At 43.4% G+C, this 20262-nt stretch overlaps 1 protein-coding gene across 3 annotated transcripts in view; it reads right to left on the bottom strand.

The window, feature by feature from the left end:
* The window catches only part of HS6ST2 (heparan sulfate 6-O-sulfotransferase 2), a 368682-nt gene that overhangs the window by 42909 nt on the left and 305511 nt on the right, over positions 1-20262 (bottom strand). For 2 of the 3 annotated variants that reach the window (XM_004606375.2, XM_055122615.1), the window contains one exon: positions 6162-6248. The exons of the other annotated variant lie outside the window; for it this stretch is intronic. In XM_004606375.2, coding sequence (XP_004606432.1) covers positions 6162-6248 — 87 coding nt within the window. The remainder of the gene's footprint in view (positions 1-6161; positions 6249-20262) is intronic. 3 annotated transcript variants of the gene reach the window in all.

The raw sequence follows: 20262 nt of genomic DNA, 5'->3' as shown, positions 1-20262 counted from the left end.
GAGACTACTGGGTAGATCAACAAGATTGTTCAGTATAAGACAAACTTGGAAAAAATGGGCGGGAGACGCTCTTCCCCTGAAGTCTGCTGTGGTCGGGTTCAGGTAGGTTTGTAAAGTGAGCAAGACATGACTTAGTCATTTCCAATTCTTTTCTGTATTCCCTTTGCTCCGTGTTAGTCTTCCAAGGGTAATTCACTTAAGCCAACATTTAGGTACTCAATTCAACATTTATGGTATAATTTAACAGGCACTGTGCTTGGGTCTGATAGTCATGGTTCTCGCTAGTATTTGAAAATTGAAGTTGCTCCTGCTTATTTCATAGCTGGAGCCCATGGGAACATTCCAAGCTAGGAGCGATTAATTCCCACCATCATTGCCAACTCCCTGCAATCTGATTTTTAAGCTGATGCCTCTCTCTCTTACACACACACACACACACACACACACACACACACACACACACCCTCTTCAGCCTGAAATGATTGATATGTGGGAATGGATGCAGTGCGCTACGAGTTCTCTTTATTGCTTTCTTGATGAAACTTGTGATCACTCAACAATGCTGAGGGAGACTGACTGTCCAAACACAAATAGAATAGTGTGATTTTAGAGCAAAAGGGAAGCATTTTAAAAGTATGTGTTCTTTCCCTTTATCAACAAGAACATTACATTTCTTAACAATTGGAATGACTTAAATTTCTCCCCCAAAGTCTCCCAGTTCAGCGTGGTTGGCAGAACCCACCTACACTGGTATTGAGGTATAAGAAAATTAGACAAATTGGCTGGACATCCTGATATGAGGTGCCAAGCAAGTCTCCTTTGGTGTGATTAGTTGAAACTCAATTTTGCCTAATGGGAGAACAACTATATGTAGCAGAGTTTAGCAGGAAGAGTCTTAGACAAGGACAAGTCTTAGATGATTTGGAAATTAGGCTGCCATTTGTTACTAATTGGCTGTGTGAGACTAGAATAGTGGCTGATATCTCCCCACCCCCACCCTTTCAGTCTTAGTGTTCTTATCTGTTCAGTAAGAGCAAGTTTCATGTAAAGTAGAAGAATACTCTGACAGAAAATGAGAATTTGGGGGAAGGTCGGTGTTGGGCCACACCTGTGGTATTCAGGTCTTAACACTAGTTCTGTGCTCAGAGATTACTCCTGGTGGGGCTTGGTGGAACATATGGGATGCTAGGATTAAACTGAGGTCAGATGCATGCAAGGCAAGTGCCCTACCTACTGCACTATCGCTCCAACCCCAAAATGAGAATTTCTAATAGTTCCTGGGGCTGTTATGTATGCTCACCATGAACAGTTTAAAGTGCTTTCCAGAAACAATGCAGTGAGTGGGCAGATGGAATAACTGTACTCTGACGTGAAACAGATTAATATTACCAAAGGTAACCAAATGCGAGGTTAAATGTAGTGGACTAGCCTAGTTGGTCAAGGGTAAACTTCTGCCAAACGGATGCTTCTTGATCTTAGAGATCTGGTTCTGCACTGTTTTTTTTTCCTTTCCATCTTATCAATTTGGCTCTCTGTCAGCATAAAAGAAACCATATGCACCTCCCTGAAAGACATTGCCAGGGCAGTCTGGCTCTGCTGCTCAGACATAGCCCATTCCATCTGTTCATCTCTGGAACAGAGGGCTGGTTACCCAGCTTCAAATCCAAGCAATGAAATAGATCATGCCAAATTGACACAACTTTCAAGCTGGAGGTTTCTTAAACTACTCAGCATGCTAAACAGCATATCAGGCAGTCCTAAATGGATTGAAGTTGGGGAAAAGGACAAGAATGGTCCCTCAGATGCTGAAGCAATAGTATATGAGGTAGAGCATTTTCCTTACATGTGGGAAACCTGGGTTCTATTCACAGCACCCCATATGTATTCCCAAGGCTGCCAGGATTGATCCCAAAGCACAGAGCCAAGAGTAAGCTATGAGCACAACTGGGTGTGGCTTAAAACAAACAAACAAAAACAAAACCAAAAAATAAACTTGACTAGTAATACAGGTTTAGCTTTGACCTGATGCAATACTCCAACCTATAGAGGATTTTGCCCATTTTCATGATAACTTTGCATTTTACTCTTCTGGTCTAGTCATATACATGATGATAGCACTGTAACACTGTCGTCCCACTGTTCATCGATTTGCTCTAGCGGGCACCAGTAACATCTCCATTGTGTGACTTGTTACTGTTTTTGGCATATCAAATACGCCACGCATAACTTACTGATGGTAAGTGGATAAAATTAAGGGGCCCAGGGGCTGGAGTAGTAGTATCGTGGGTGAGGTGTTTGCCTTACACTTGGTCAACTCAGGCTTAATCTCTGGTACTCTATATGATTCCTAAGCCTTCCAGCACTGATCAGTGAGGCAGAGTCAGGAGTAAGACCTAAGCACTGGTGGGTATGGGCCCTCCAAAACAGAAGCGTTCAGAGGTAACTTCTCAGAAGGCTTCATTGACATTCCCACTCTAATCGTGTCACTCACTAAGGATGACTATTTTGGCTCCATAAACATCCTGTGGTTGCCTCACATCACCGTCCTTAAACACCATATCATTATGCTAAAGGGGGGCGAAGGCATTTGCCTTGCATCTCAAAGACACTGGTTTGATTCCCTGGCATCACCTATGGTCTCCTCAACCACCACTATGGGTCATTTATGAGCACAGAGTTAGGAAGAGTCCCTGAGTATTGCTAGGTATGGCGCCCAAACACCTTGCCTCCTTCAAACAAGAAGCAAATCATCATCTTTTATCTACTAATTCTCTAAGTTCCTTGAAAGCATCTCTTGCATCTTCTATTTGTCTTTGTGCCCCCCTGGTGTAGCTTAATAATGGCAAAAAGGAAATACCCCATATATTCTATGCAGGGTTATTATTATTTATTGATGCTAAACAAGAAATTGTATCAAAAATATTTACGAGACCCCACATAGTCACAAAATATCCTAAATATCCATTTTCTTATTAAGAATATTGCCCATTTCCTCAATTTTAGGTGGAACAGGATTATTAGGTTAAAATGTATCACGTATATGGCACAGTGGTTGATCCATAGCACACATTCAGCATATATAAGTTCTTAGTATAGATTTCAGGGATGGGGGACATATTTGGGGCCACATCTAGCAGTATTCAGGGACTCTGCATGGCTCTGTGCTCAGAGAGGGATCTCTCGTGGGAATGCCCAGGGGCCAGGAAATGCAAGGCAAACACTTGATCGTCTATAGTATCTCTCCAGTCTAAGTTTAGTATTTTTAGCCATGATGCATAATTGAGGCAGCCTGAAAATTGCATTTCTTGTTTCTCATAAAAAGAAAAGACTCACATGCACTGGTGGAGGGATGGGTGTTTGATCATTGTGTGATTATAACCCAAACAGTAAAGCTTGTAACTCTCTCACGGTGATTCAATATTTTTTTTAAAAGACTCAATTTCCTTTCAGAGAAGAAAATACTCCTATCTATCTACCTGTTTTCTAGCCTCAGAATAACAGAGCAGGCTGAAGAGATAGTACAGAGAATAAACTGCTTAACTTACATGGGACTGACCTTAGTTCGATCCACGGTACTGCATGGTCATCCTCCCACCTTTTGATCAAACATTGGGAGTGACCCAAGAGCACAGAGCAGAAGGCAGCTACCTGTTGAGTGTGGTTCCCAAACAACAAAGTAAGAATGACATAGAAAACATGTAAAAAGTTGATCATGGGGGCTGGAGCAATAACTCAGCGGGTAGGGCGTTTGCCTTGCATGCGGCTGACCCGGATTCGATTACCAGCATCCTGTATGCTACCCTGAGCACCGCCAGGGGTGATTCCTGAGTGCAGAGCCAGGAGTGAACCCTGTGCATCACCAGATGTGACTCAAAAAGCAAAAAATAAAAAACTTGATCATGCCTCTTCTTATCATTAGGTCAAATAACATGAGAAAACCCTGCAGAGGAGCCTTCTTGATGTGGGCTGTTGTAAAAATACATTAAGGGCAAATGCTCTGGATGGTAAAAGTCAACCTGTCTCCTTCTCTCACTGACTTGCTTGCCAAACTCAAGGCATGCCAAACTCAAGGAACCCATCACTTCTGCAGAACTATGATGCAAGTGCCTAAACACTGTATAGAAAAGTGTGAAAAATGTCCTTATCATTTTACCCTCCTCATGGAAGGTCTGCGCTGCTCTTGTGGGAGAAGATAACCCACGAAGAAGAAAATGCGCAGTGTAAGAAAATATTTTCAATAAGCCTGAAAAGCGATGGGGGATAAGTAAGAGAAAGGGAACTTGGCATACATATCTCTGAAGAGGATATTGAATGCTACAAGCATTGTTCCATAAGAAACAAACATAATATTTTTTTTACAAAAAGAACTCACTCCATCTGTGAGTTGTGTACATAGCAAATAAAAAGTACCTAGCTCAGAATGTACAGAGGGGACCCTCTCCCTGGCAGAAGCTTGGGAGATGTCCAAATACAGCGAATGTGATAGAAGATGGTGCAGATCAACTTAAGCATGCATTTATGCCGGCCTCCTACTGCTAACAACCTGGGAATGGTATTAGGTATTCTTTCCCTATGTCATCTTAACTCAGATTCTACTAACTGCTCCGTTTGTGTGGTTCCCACTGGGTCTTCACTCAAAAGGGAAGAGACGAGGTTCCCATAAAGCCCGAAGAAACACAGCAATGTCCTTTTCAAAGTGCAGGAATAATCACATAGGTCTGTAATTAAACAACAGGACCTCAATACATAAATCCTGCAGTTTTCAGTGTGACAGGTGTGTACAAGGTACCCAGATCAGGGCAAGTCATTGCTACATGCCGGGAATTAAAGGTGATTCTCCATTGCCCTCTCTGTTACCAGAGAATGTTTGATGAGGTTGAATTGGGACTAATTTGGAAACATTCAGCTGCTTGGAAATGTGCACATCAGTTCCCTTTCTTCATAATTTATATAGCATTTTGATTGTGGTTCTTGGCGATAAATAACTGAAACGATTTCTAACTGCTCTGAGATTTAGTCTTATATCTTCACCACCGCTTTTTTATATTCTCCAAGATAGCCCATATTCGACTTTATATGCAAACCTGAAATGGTATTCAGGAGGAGGAGAAGAGGGGAGAAAAGGAAGCCCATAGATCTTTCACTTTGGGAATTGAATATAAGATCATATTTAAATTGCAGCATTTATAGTCCAATGCTGCATACATAAAACGTATGACCATTACAAATTCACCTTTCATTGCAAAGCCATGCTCTTGTACTGACATATCTTATTGCTAGTTAGAGCTTTTAGCATGATGAAGGCATCTTTCATCTTCTCCTAGATGTAGGCTGGGTGCTCCTTCTGGGCTGTATTTTTGCCTGTCACAATGTCCTCCACACCCAAGAAAGACCGCTTACAGAGCACCCAACTCATTCACCAAGGCAGCAGCCACATCAGAAGGAAAGTGTCTAATTGGAGCATGTTATCTGCATGGCATTGCACTGCTTCAGATTACCAGGCACTGAAGAGTCCAAGAGGTGAAGACTGGCCACTGCTATTGTCTGGAAGTAACCCAAAGAGGTAAATGTAATATCACATATACTCAGCCAACACAAGTTTTGCCAACACTAAAAAGGACAGTTTCATGTAGGACGCGTCTGTGCTAACTACTGAGTAAAGAAAATATGTGTATAAATCAATGATATGGTTAAAATGACTAAATATACTTCAACAGGGACAGTTACAGAATATTCCTCTAGATTCTTTTAATTCAATCCTAGACTTTAATGTAGACTCTTAATGTACTGTGATGATCAATGACAGATTTTCATGGACTTTGAAAAACCACTGAATGATTGATCAGCACTGTGTCCAAATCTTGCATTGCCATAAGTACCTGGCCTTCACAGTCAGTCCTAAGATCTCTTTCCAAAGTAATCTCTAGAGTTTCCAACCGCATCTCCCCCTTCATTAGTTCTTCATGCATCCAATATTACTAACACATACCTTATTCATTAAACATTCACCAGTGAGAGGCAAACAGAAGGCATCCCACATATCTTCACCAAATGAATATGAATGAATGAATAAGTGATTCAATGCATGAATGAAAAAAAAATGAGGACAGCACGCAGTGTTGTGATAGCTATTGGAGATCATACAGGCACTTTTCACTTACTTCCCACTCTTAGATGTGTTCCGGGTCTTTGTGGATGATGGAGAGTTGGCAGCTGGATTAGTGTTTGAAGAGCCCCTTCTATCCTTACTATACCCACAAGAAGAATAGAAAAACATATGCATCAGTGACCACAGAGACAAAAAGCAATTAGACATTTCATTTCTAGCTTCTGTGGGTCTTCTCTGTGTCATTCCTCCTCTCCTCTCCTCTCCTCTCCTCTCCTCTCCTCTCCTCTCCTCTCCTCTCCTCTCCTCTCCTCTCCTCTCCTCTCCTCTCCTCTCCTCTCCTCTCCTCTCCTCTCCTCTCCTCTCCTCTCCTCTCCTCTCCTCTCCTCTCCTCTCCTCCCCTCCCCTCCTTTCCCTCCCCTCCTCTCCCCTCCTCTCCTTTCCCCCCTCCTCTCCCCTCCCCTCCCCTCCCCTTCCCTTGTCTCCTCTCCTCTCTTCTCCCTGTCTCTCCTTCCGTTTTCCTGTCTCTTCCCTTTTCCATGTTTTCTGTGTGCATGTGACTGCCTGTCTCTCTCTTTCTTTCTCAACTGTCAAAATATTTAGTGGTACCTTCCAAAAGTAAGGAAAGTAGAAACCATTGGTCAAGTTCAAAGAACGGCCAGCACCAAGAGAGAACCTAACAGAGGTGGTGGTGGGATGTATAAAAATTAGTTTTTAACATGAAATCCTTTAGTTTCTGTCTCTGCATTCTTTGTATTATAAGTTCAGTTTTCAAGCTGCTTTTTAATAAAGTATGAGGATGCCAAAATGACTTCTAAAAGTCTTTGGGAGATATTATCAGATGAATTAATAATTTTCACTCATAATGTTAGCATGGGAAGACCATGAATTCTGATAGTCTTTCAGGAGAAGCACCACCTGGTTCATGAGTAATTGAATTTAAATCTCCACCTTCAGTAACTCCACAGCTTATGTCAAACCTTGGAAACAATTACGAAATAAATCACTAGGAAGGTCCGCTTAATCTCATCAGGTTAATAAACGCAGACAAATTAATCACTTGAAGGTAAACAAAAAGGAATAATTGATTGTAGTCTTCTTGATTACTTTATTCTATTTTCTTTATCAAACTATTTTTACCACTATCTTCAATTCAGCTGCTCTGCCTTGAAATTATTACTTTACTTCATCTTCAGATTTCCATGGAAACCAATACAAAGTCTTTCTTGCCACTTGATGATGTGTGGAATTATTTATCCTGATTCCATCAGAGAATTTTTTTGTTCATATGATCTACGTCAGCATAACCTTTTGTGGAAAGTGAAGGTAAAAAAGAAAAATGTATATCTTGGCATTCAATGAGTATAACAGAGTGTTCCACAGGTACAGAACATCGTCTGAGACAATGTCAAAGAGCTTTCCAGTCATTTATAAATCTTCTAAGTACCTCAGAAATAGGTGCCTGCAAATAGTTGTGTTTATATGTGATCAAAAGAGATATTCTTCCCTGCCCCTATTGGCTTTATATAGCTATCACTGTATCACTGTCACTGTCATCCTGTTGCTCATCCATTTGCTCAAACGGGCACCAGTAACTTCTCCATTGTGAGACATGTTGTTACTGTTTTTGGCATATCAAATACACCATGGGTAGCTTGCCATGCTCTGCTGTGCGGGCGAGATACTCTCAGTTGCTTGCGAGGCTCTCCGAGAGGCACGGAGGAATCGAACCCGGGTTGGCCACGTGCAAGGCAAACGCCCTACCCGCTGTGCTATCGCTCTAGCCCTGTAGTTGAGACAAGAGATTATCTTGGGCTCCTGGTGATTGCAAAGGCAATACAGATCTGTATGTGCCCAGATGAGGACTAATCAGTTATGAAAAGCCCCAGCAGTGTCCAGGAGGCTGATAAAGCAGTTCTTGAAGAGGGAGCCGCCAAGGGGGGTTCGAATTTTGTGATGGAAGAGAGTGGTCGGGCAGTTTACCTAGGAAACGTTGTAGGAAGCCCACTGAAAAAGTACTGAGGATTCTGCGTAGTGCAGACTTAATTGCTCTTTGCTACTCAGAGACTCACCAGAATGTAGCTGCATTTCCAAGTGGGGAGGAAGAAGGAACACTGGTCTTGCCCATGTCCATCCATGATGACTTTTTGGCAAAGCACACTTGGGTTGTTTTGGAGTCATACATACCAGCTCTTCTCATTTAGAACCAAGCTTAGAGACTAGCTGATAATGCCAATTTGAGAAAGGGGTTCAGTGAACACTCCAAGTCATGAAGTTCAAGCATCCATATCCTCGTGAAAAAAAGGAATATCATGGAGAGTGGCCTTGAGCATGACTGTGGCTGGGTTCCAGAGGTCTTTGGCTACCAGGGCTTTGCTCATGGATGGGAAGGAAACTCAACCCACTCCCCTTCGAGGGCCCCTAGTGAAGAGCCTCATGCATGAAGAGAGAGACACAGAGTCTCCCGGAAGAGAGCGACATAGAGTCTCCTGCTCTGGCGCCTGGTTGTCTTCACCAGGGCTCCTTGGAGGGGGCCGGGTTGAGTTTCCCTCCCCATTCCCGAGCAGAGCCCCAGCAGCCGAAGACCTCTGGAACCCAGCCACAGACATGCTCAAGGCCACTCTTCACATGCATGGATGAGCCTCACGTATGAAGGAACTGGCAGAAGAACCCAGGTGTGTGGGACCTGTGGCTGAGATCTCCAAGCCTGCTTGGATCAGGACTGGACCTCCTCCACACAGATCCACCATTTTCCAGTAGCTTGGCAGTCACACCTACAAACTGAGCCCGGCGCCATGTAATCCCATCAACGACCAAGATCCATAGACTATAAAACAAAGCTCCCAGAAGCGCATGGCCGCATTTGTGGCAGTGCAACCTCTTATTATCAAGTTCTCCCTCTCGGAGAACCCAGCAAGCTACCGAGAGTATCCTGCCCACACAGTAGAGCCTGGCAAGGTCCCCATGCCATATTCGAGATGCCAAAAAACAGTAACAATGATGGATCTCATTCCCTGACCCTAAAAGAGCCTCTAATACACCACCATTGGGAAGGACGAATAAAGAGAGGATGATAAAATCTCAGGTCTAGGATGAATGGAGACGTTACTAGCACCCACTTGAGCAAATCAATGAACAATGGGATGACAGTGATGACAGTGACAGTGATACAGTGATGCAGCTAAACTCCCCTGTCCATGCCTTGGATGCAAACCTCCTAGGTAATCTGCACGACAAATGACCTGTTTAAGCTCAAGACAGGGCACCACAGGACATCAGAGAAAGCTGTCCAGCTGACAACTGGCAGTCTTGCTGTTAACTGCTGGTGCTGACAGGGTGATCCTGGGGTGGAAATCTTTGTAAAGAGAAGAATAAAGACCCTTATGACCTACTATAAATCATGCAACTGCAGATCTGAAGGAAAACAAGCCAAAACTTGCTCTAAGGAACATGATATAGGAAATCTAGGACACAAAGACACTTAGTGCAAAGCAATCAAGGCATACAACATGCTTGTTCTATGTAAAAAGCAGATCCATTCACGAAATTAAAATGTATCTGAAAGTGAGGGCGACCCCAATCAGAACTTGTGGCAGGGTGGACTCCTGACAGCTTAATTTTAAACATCTTGTCTAGAAAGACCCATCTGAAGCTGGGGGGTTCCCCCAAAGAATCAGGCTGAGTAGAGAAGTTTGGGGGAAGGTGGATAATTCTGACAGGACTCTGAGTTTTTCAGAAGTAGGGGAGAAGTAGGAAATCTCCCAGCTGCCGACTGGCCAAGCATCTCAGGGATGTGGAAAGACACAGGTTATGGAGTCAATGATTCATATGCTGCCAAACCGCAGGGCCTACTGAAATATCTGACAATCCCAGGAATTGATGGGAATAAGTCCTGCCTGTTAGAATCTATGCATGAGAATTTGGGGGGTATATGATACTGGGAAGGGGCACAGCTGTATTGAATTAGAGTTAGTTCCCATCCTACATTATCTGAAACAGACCCTTCCCAGTTTGATTTTGTCTGCTCTTAGACCACATGTCAGCCATCTTGACTTTCATCTCCTCTTTGGGTTGCCATCTTTAAGTGGACCTGGATCCAGGTTTCTTGTACACTCCATCTGAGTAGCTAGGCTCCTCTGAGGCAATGACCCTTCCCTCTCTCCCATCCTGGTCTCATCAAAGGCCTATGAAAACAAATCCAAGTGAGTTCCTGAAGGAAATATTAATGAGTACTAGCACTCCTTCTGTCTGCCTAGCTGACTGTAACTATCTATCAAGCGCCCTACCTTATCCCTGGCCTAATATTGCCTCTAGGTTCTTGGAAACTATGACTTAAAGCAAAACAACCAATAATGAAATGAAGACAATTTCTTGAATGATTTCATTTTGTGCAGCATCACTGAGATCATTTTTCCCCACAACCATGCTGTTATGAAGCAATGTTGAATAAAAAATGATAGTATTTGAGAACCTGCTATAAACCATTTTCCACACATTCCATAAATGTCCAACATCAGAAGTGTGGGGGAGGTGGGGAAATTCTGCAATATGAGACGCATTGTATTCAGGTGGGAAAATGTACTAATCCAACTCTTCCACGTTTTCAAAGTATGTCTGATTGAATAATTTGATTCTGAAATGGCATTCAGTATTCGTAACCCAAAATAGCAATCAGATCCACTGCAATCTGGAATTTTCTCTCAGGTCGGAGAGGTACTTGAGGGAGAAGAATCTAGCGTTTTAAAAATACACAACTCACTTTCTTGATGGGCCGCATACAAAAATTCCTGCATCTCCTTTATATATTTACTTTGGGTTTGGGGACCACACCCGACAGTGTGCAGGGCTTATCCCTCGTTCTGCACTCAGGGATCAATCCTGGAGGGCTCGAGGGACTATACAGGATGCCATGGATGGAACCCGGGCTAGGGCCTGTGCAAGCCAAGTGGCCTGCCCACTTCAGCTCTGCATCTCCTTTAGTAACTCACAAACCCTTTTTTACCCCTGCTGAAAAAAAATTGGTTGTGCTGCTCTACTATCGCAGCACTGAAATGCAAAGAAATTTTGAGACCCTGGGAAATGGAAATTGTATTTCAGAAGAGTGGGGCTATGTTTCCATACCTCTTATTTGGTATTTAGCATGTAGTGCTTGTAGTATTATTTATATTTTATTGTTTATCTCTCCAAATGGCGCTTAGGAGGGAGCTCAGAAAATATTTGTTGAGCAAATAAATGAAAAGGCTGTGTTTCGGTTCAGAGGAAAGGAGTGTGGTAACTGATGCTCAATGTCTGACCCCAGTGTGAGAGAAGTAAGGTGGGGTTAGGGTTTTGGGGGCAGACATGTTGCTACATATCACTAAATTTCTATCCCTAAAGTAGAGTGGTCCAGGCCAGGAACACTGGATTCTAGATAGTGGTGGTGGAGCATCATGTAACTCACAAAGGAGTAAACATAACTCATGTAACTCATTATGTGACTGACAAAAGATTGAAAATGATTATAAAGCAAGCTGACTTGGATGATGGAGAATGTCTCTAAGTAAAATCTGGAAGGCTGGGGTCAGAACGATAGTACAGTGGGTAGGGCTCTTGCCTTGTACACGGTGACCTGGGTCTGATCCTGGCATCTCATAAGGTCCCCTGAGCACTGAATTCTTGAATGTAGAGTCAAGAATAACCCCTGAGCATGGTCTGGTGCGGCCCCCAAACAAACAAACAAACAAAAGGAAGGCTGTTGCATATGTATAGCTCTTCATATTTCTTAGTGTGGCATGATCTTGTCACTAACATGAAACCAAAATATTGCTAAGGGTTGTTGTGTCAAGTCTCCATGGGGGAAATGTTAGGTTTTCTCTCTAGAGATGACCCCATACTCCAAAGCTCCCAGAAAGAGGAAATGAACTAAAAATACAGATTATACCAAGGAGAGAAGCTCACGTAATCAGCCTTCCCAACAGGTGCTTCGGTCTCCATAACAACATATCCCCCAAGTGGACAACATTTGAAAGACTTTGAAATCATGATTATTCCCCCTCCTTTACTTCCTCCATGAAAGCCAGCTTCTCCATTCTCTAAGAGGCTCACATGTCTAAAGTATTTCTGCCCTTGTTCTGTTACTGAGCAAGACAGCTCTTCAAATATTGATTTCCATTCATTAGCTCTGATGAGGCCTCTTAATTTTGTTTCTGTCTTGCTAGGTGATGTCCTGAGTCCTCTCCTCCTCCTCCTCTTCCTCCTCCCCTTCCTCCTCCTCCTCCTGCTCTCCTCGTTTTCCTTTTTTTCTACATAAGGTGTCTAAATTAGAGTCCACACCTCTTAAAAGCCTCCCGTTCCCATTATCTATATTTGTGTTAATCATCAAAGAATCCACTCACTATGTTGGGCTTTTGTATAGCTTGCTTGCTTAGCTTCCTTTTCACTTCACTAAGGATAACAAGGTTTTTCAGAGAAGAAAATAAGCTCATCTTTATTGCGGCGAAGCCCAGCATAAGATGAACTCTCAAAAGCAACTTCCTTTGTTCAGTACATTTATTCAGGAACAACACGTTGTAATCCTGGCTGCCAGCAAGAAATATGACATCTTTCTGTCTTAGCATTCTCATCTATAAAGCATAGAGAAGTCAAGTGATCAGGCAAACCATTCACAGATAAGCTCACAATTGCTTGATAATTGCAGAGCCTTTGGAAAGGGCAGCTGAGACACTTGCATTAACTTGCCCACTCCCATTCCATTAACTTTTCGCTCTAACAACTCACCACAGGGGCATCAGGGACCAGAGCAATAAGCTTATTGATTACTGTTGCTATTTTGCTCTCTTCACCTCTTGGCACATGCTGTTTCTGCCCAGGGAAGTGAGGCATATTGCTGAATGCCTCAACTGGGATCAAGAAAGCGATGCATTAGTTCTGAAATGATATTATTTTCTCTTTTAAGCTGGCTATTCACTTCTGCCTTTACCAAGATCTGAGATGTTGGTGGCACACATTCAGAGGCCACTGGAACCAGATCTGTACAGCTACTGAATTTTCTGAGTAACTCTGAGAAGGGATGTGGGAAAACAGAAACTCAGACTTTGGGGGCCAGAGAGATAGTACAATGGGTAGGTTGCTTGCTGTGCATGCGGCCGAGCATGGCTCGATCACCACTATCCCTATGGTCCCCTGAACCTACCAGGAGTGATTCCTGAATGCAGAGCCACTAAAAACGCCTGTGTATGGCTAAGTGTGGTCTACAAACCAACCAACCAACAATCCCCCCCCAAAAAAAAAAAACCCAAACAGGGGCTGGAGCGATAGCACAGCGGGTAGGGCGTTTGCCTTGCACGCGACTGACCCGGGTTCGAATCCCAGTATCCCATATGGTCCCCTGAGCACCGCCAGGGGTAATTCCTGAGTGCATGAGCCAGGAATGACCCCTGTGCATAGCCGGGTGTGACCCCCCAAAAAAACCCAAACAGGGGCTGGAGGGATAGCACAGAGGGTAGGGCATTTGCCTTGCAAGCGGCCGACACGGGTTCAATCCCCAGCATCCCACATGGTCCCCTGAGCACCACCAGGAGTAACTCCTTAGTGCAAAGCCAGGAGTAACCCCTGTGCATCGCCAGGTGAGACCCAAAAAAGCAAAAAAAAAAAAAAAACCAAAAAAACAAAAAACCAAACAACCTTCAGACTAATGGTAGGGAATGGTTTAGAGGCCCCAGAAACCACAGATAGGTGTAAGCCTGAACTGAAATGATAGTTACAGAGGTGAGAAGGGAAAAATCATAAAACATATCAAAAGAAAGTAACAAAGCGAATATGGGAGTTGACTCCACCTAGGGAGAAGAATTAAGTCAAAATTAGTGTTTCCCAAAGCGATCAAGACCACTGGATGCAAGTAGGGGGCCATTTTCTGCTTGTTCGCTTAGCGAAGGCTGATTTTCATGGGGGCATGGCTAGAATTTTTCCCCTAAAAAGGAGGCAGTGGTCCAAATAAGTATGAGAATGTAGGTGCTAAATAAAAACCATGGAGCTGGTTTAGAAGCGTAGGGCTAGGATCACAGAGAGTCCTGTGAAAGAGACAGGTTAGTTGTCTAGAGCATCTATACTCAAAAAGAGGACTAGGGATCTGGTTTGTGGTGGATGAGGTGGAGGTTTTGATGAGCGGAGTCTGCTGCAATTGGAGATTTTGCACTGCAGCTCTAGAAGAAAGACGAGGCCAGATGTACAATAATGGCACAGACGCAGTGGCTAAAGTCAAAAGCAAAGCAGCAAAGGGTGATGGGCCAGTAGTGAGTCATGGCAACCAAGGAGCCATATTAGAGGCAGAGGACAACTGAGGATAACTCTCCTTATGTGAGTATTTACAAGCATATTACAAATTGGGCTTATATCCTAGGGGTCTCAGGTGAAGGAGTCTAAGCCTTGGGTTAGAGACACAGTACAGAAAGTAAGGCTCTTGCTTCACAAGCAGCAGACCTGGCTTTGATTTCCAGCACACTCTATGGTCCTCCGAGCCTGCCAGGAGTGATCCCTAAGCATAGAGCCAGGAATAAATGTAAAGAATTTTTTTTGTCCCTCCTGAAAGGTCAGTTTTATTTTTAAGATGCTTTTCACATACAGGAAATAGTGTCAAGGAAAAGAGAAATTTGAGTTTTATTTTATTTTTTTAAATTTATTCTTTTATTGAATCACCATGTGGAAAGTTACACAGCTTTCAGGTTTAAGTCTCAGTTATACAATGCTTGAACACCCATCCCTTCACCAGTGCACATATTCCACCACCAAGAATCACAGTATACCTCCCCCCCACCCCCCACCACCCCAGCCCCCCACCCCGCCTGTGTAACTGGTATATTAAATGTAAAGAATTTTTGAGGTACTGGAAAATGGAAATTGTATTTCAGAAGAGTGAGTGGGGCTATGTTTCCATATCTTTTATTTGGTATTTAGCATGTAGTGCTTGTGGTGTTCTTTATATTTTATTGTTTATCTCTCCAACTGGCTCTTAAGAGGGAACTCAGAAAATATTTGTTGAGCAAATAAATGAAAAGGCTGTGTTTGTGTTCAGAGCAAAGGAGTGTGGTAACTGATGTTCAATGTCTGACCCCAGTGTAAGAGAAGAAAGGTGGGGGTAAGGTTTGGGAGGCAGACATGTCTCTACATATCACTAAATTTCTATCCCTAAAGTAGCGTGGTCCAAAAGCACTGGAATACAATGATGAACATGACAAGGTTCTTGATAGTCTAAAGGCTAGTGGCAAGGCAAGCACGTTAACAATCAGGGGCTGGAGTGATAATAATAGCGGGTAGAGTGTTTGCCTTGCATGTGGCCGACCTTTGTTCGATCCCCAGCATCCCATACAGTCCCCTGAGGACCACCAGGAGTAATTCCTGAGTACAGAGCCAGGAGTAACCCCTGAGCTGGGTGTGACCCAAAAAGCAAAACAAAAAAAAACAAACAACATAACACACAATGTAACAAATTGGATAAGGCCAATGTGAAGATGACTAGGACAATAAACCAGGCAGTAAATTCACTATACCTGGGGCAGTCAAGGAAGACACAAAGATAAAGCTAAGTTAGTACAAGGAAAATTATGATTTTCAGTTTGAGTTAAAATGTAAATTCGAAAATAAATTCTGGTGGCTAGAGAAACATTGCCTTGGATACATCTGACCCCAGTTCAATGATCCCTTAAGTCTAGCCAGGAGTGATCCCTGAGCATAAAGCCAGGAACAAACCCTGAGCACTGCCAGGTGTGATCCCAAAACCAAATTAGGAAGAAGAAAAAGAAGAAAGTACAGGAAAAGAAAAGAAAATAAACTTTGAATTAAGAGAAGTTTACTAGAAAGAAATGATATCTGGGCCAGACAGATAATACAGGAGTTAAGGCACTTGCCTTGTATGTGACTGAAACTGGTCTGATCCCCAGCACTACACATGATCCCTAGAGCACCGTCAGGGTTCACTCATGAGCACAGAGCCAGGAATAGTCCCTGAGGACTAATGGGTATGGCCCAATACTCCATCCTCCCACCAAAAGGATTGAAATTAGGGCGAAAATGGCTTACATACTTATTCATATAAAAGAATTATTTAGAGAATTTGTAACTCAAGAATAGATAGATTCCTTCCACTCGCTCCCCAGTGAAACTCTGATTCAGCAGTTTTAGAATGGGGCCTGAGAACGTCTAATAAGTTCCCGGCTAAGGTGGATGGAGCTTGTCTATAGAATGACTGCTTCAGAAAGGCTGCAAAGATAGTACAGGGATAAGAACACTTGTCTTGCATGGCAGATTACCTTGCTTCAATCCCTGGTATTCCCTATGGTCCCCTGAACCCCGTCAGAAGGGATCCCTTAGCACAGAGCCAGGAATAAGGCTACCAGGTATGGCCCCAATCACATGCTAGTCCCTTTACCCACCTCAAAAAAGTATTACTGCTTCTGAAGAAGCATGTAGTGAGCACACTCAGTGGCAAATGAGAGGAAACACCAATTTCTGTTCTTCCCGTTTTCCAAACAACACCATCAGAACCTCCTGGAGAAGGCCCACACTGGACTATTCCAGAATCAGGAGAGATGAGGATACAAATGGCCGCCAACCAACATCCATCTGTGGAGAGGCTCCTCTTTCCCGAGGAAGTGCCAGTTATAACACCACAGAGTGGAGCTCAGTAGCAGGTGAGACAAAAATTGAATCTGACAGCATTAATTGAGTTTCCCGTTCTATTTACTGAAAATGAGCTAGCATAATTAAAAATTCACAACTGGAGCCTAGTTGGGGAACAGTATACATTAGGGAGTCCCCAGAGTAGGCCAGAAAATTCTCAGTGAACTTTTTTATCAGAGAAGCCAAAGAGGCCAACAGCTGTGGCAGGAATCATTAGCTCAGAGATTTAAAAAAAGAGAGAGAAAAAAGTCAGTTAGCCCATTTACTTGGAAGTAAGATTTTGACTTTCTACCACCTAATGCTGGGCTGAAATGATAGCACAGTGGGTAAGGCGTTTGCCTTGCACGTGGCTGACCTGGGTTCGATTCCCAGCATCCCATATGGTCCTCCCAGCACCGCCAGGAGTGATTTCTGAGTGCATGGGCCAACCTGGGTTCGATTCCTCCGCCCCTCTCGGAGAGCCCAGCAAGCCACCACACCCACACAGCAGAGCCTGGCAAGCTACCTGTGGCGTACTCGATATGCTAAAAACAGTAACAATAAGTCTCAGTAACGTCTCCATCTTACATGGAGACGTTACCATGTAAGATGGAGATGTTACTGGTGCCGGCTTGAGCAAATCGATGAGCAACGGGATGACAGTGACAGTGACCACCTAATGCTAGGAACCCAGGGTGTTGAGGTGGTGGGGAGAGGGCCTGGAGCTGATATCTACTCATTTGCTTTGCCCACATGACATTTCTTTGTACTTTCTACTATGCTCATAAGAGGTTTTCCAGAATGTCCACTGTGCCTGTACATATATATTAAAATCCTCGAGGAAAGGGCTAATGGTATTTGTTTACGAAGTTCTTACAGCATCTGTAAAAGAGGTTCTCAAGAACAACTGACTGACAGCCATCTTGCAAAGTTGACCTCCAATACATATGTTGAATCCAACTGTCTAGCAGTGTTTCCTAATATGGATGAGACTTCCCTCCACCATCGCCACCATGGAAGCGGAATGGTAGAAGTGGACAGGAAGAGCTCAACTGTAGCCTTAGGCACATTTGGCAGCCATGTTTGAGAGTGGAGGAGAGTGTGCTCTGAGTAATTTTTTTTTTCTGGAAAGAGGGCAACAGGCCAAATTCGTTTGGGAACTTCGCATCTAACTTAAATGAGACTAGAGGTTGATAGAGAGTCATGCAGTTTTGGTCTTTTCATTCTTACGACTTCACTCGCACTGTATGCCTGAAAGGGTCAGCCTACTTCAGCACCACTCCTAAACTCTAATGCCCACAGACAGCAAGCTCAAGGCGGGTGAAGCCCATGAGACGCAGTCACTTTAGAGAATTCTGTTGCCATATGACAGAACGCTGCTTTGAAGTTTGTGAAAAAGGAAACTGGACAGATAAAACAGGCAGAGCTGGGATCAAATTCTTTCTTTGGACGAACTGGAGGATCTTGAACAAGGTGGTGCACGGAGGGAGGGCTGCCCTTGCTTAATGAAGATCATTCATCTTGACACTGGGGTTTCTTTTTTAAAAAAAAATTTATTGAATCACCGTGAGATAGTTACAAGCTTTCATGTTTGGGTTACAATCTCACAATGATCAAACACCCATCCCTCCACCAGTGCACATTCCCCACCACTGATATCACGGGTATACTCCACCTTTCCCACCCTCCCCCTGCCTCTATGGCTGACAATATTTCCCATACTCTCTCTCTACTTTTGGGTATTATAGCTTGCAACACAGACACTGAGAGGTCATCATGTGTGTTCCATTACATACTTTGGCATGCATCTCCCATCCCTACTTGTTCCTCCAGCCGTCATTTTCTTAGGGATCTCTATTCCATCTGCCTTCTTCCCTCTGCTCATGAAGCAGTCTTCCAGCTATGGGGCAATCCCCTTGACCCTTGTATCTACTGTCCTTGTGACACTGGGGTTTCAGGGAAATCATTCTCTAGCTTGTGTGGTTATCCATGGCATGAGTACTGAACCCAGTCCTTGTGGAATTTAGCATTTTCAGAAATCTTTGCAACAAATGTATCATGGTGTATTAAGTGTTTCATACAATACTAAATAGCATCAAGTCCACTGGAAGAAAAGCTAAGTACAACTTTAGGTAACAGAAGAAAGAATTGGAGCTTTGGGGCTGGAGCGATAGCCCAGCGGGTAAGGCATTTGCCTTGCACGTGGCTGACCTGGGTACGATTCCCAGCATCCCATATGGTCCCCTGAGCAGGGCCAGTTGTAATTCCTGAGTGCAGAGCCAGGAGTGACCCCTGAGCATCGCTGGGTGTGACCCAAAAAGCAAAAAAAAATTGGATCCTTTAAAAATTAGTCTACTAGGATGACTGATCAATGGTTGGAAGCTTGCCACAAGTGTGTGTGGGAAGGGAGTGTGGCAAAGGGAATATAGGATAGAGAAGGGACTAGTATGACAATACTAGTTGGAAATGATCACTCTGGAGTAGAAGTGAATGTTGAAAGTTGATAAAGGGATATATATATATACATATATATATATATATAAACTTTCAGTATCTGTATTGCAAACCGTAATGCCCAAAATAAGAGAGCGTGAGAGTGAGAGACAGACGGACAGACAGACAGACAGAGAAGAAAAGTGCCTACCATGGACAAGGTGTCGGGAAATGTACACTCGTGAAGGGATGGGTGTTGGAACGTTATATGACTGAAACACAATCATGAACAAACTTGTAGCTGTGTATCTCAATGATTCCATTTAAATAAATAAATAAAAAATTTTAAAAGGAGAGGTTGGGACACATAGATAAATATGTAAAGGTCATATGATCAATGGGTTTTATGTGCTGTTTAGAAAAAATAAAATGATGAAATTAATTAATGAACTAAAAAAAAGATAAATAAGGCTACTGAAACTGGAGAGATAGCACAGGTGTTAAGCTACTTCTTAACATGTGGCAGACCACAGTTTAATGCCCAGTACCACATAACTATGGTCCCCTGATCAGGATATGATCAGGAGTGATCCCTGAACAGGAAGATGGCAATGACCCCTCATAACCATGTCAGGGCAGTTGGTTTCTCAGCAGTCAGATGGAAGGGCCATGTCATTGAGGTGTTCAAAATGCGTTCTGGGTTAGAAAGAGGAGACACTTTCTGTAGGATAACATGGGTTTGTCCTTTCTGCCTTCCCACAGGAAGATTAGGTTTACTGGGTTACCCCCATCACAGTGCTCCCATTCCTCTGTGTTTATTTGTAACTTCTTTCTTTGTGCTCTGTTGATTTGTAAATATTGTTTCCTCTTCTCCTTCAGTCCTTTGCATAGTTAGTTCAGAGTAATGTCCTTTTCGTATGGGGGCACAGGAAGACTGTCAATGCTATGCTTTTGTAATGTGGGAGTTAATTGACTCTCAGTGATATTTACCTCCTGGGCATCTGTTCTCTCAACTTAAGCCTCAGTTGCCCTTACTTCCTAGGCACCTAAAAGCAGGGTCCAGACCAGGAACTGGATGGACCCAGGGCAAA

Source organism: Sorex araneus, chromosome X, assembly GCF_027595985.1.
Source record: "Sorex araneus isolate mSorAra2 chromosome X, mSorAra2.pri, whole genome shotgun sequence".
Classification (NCBI taxonomy): domain Eukaryota; kingdom Metazoa; phylum Chordata; class Mammalia; order Eulipotyphla; family Soricidae; genus Sorex; species Sorex araneus.
This window is presented reverse-complemented; position numbering and strand designations above follow the sequence as displayed.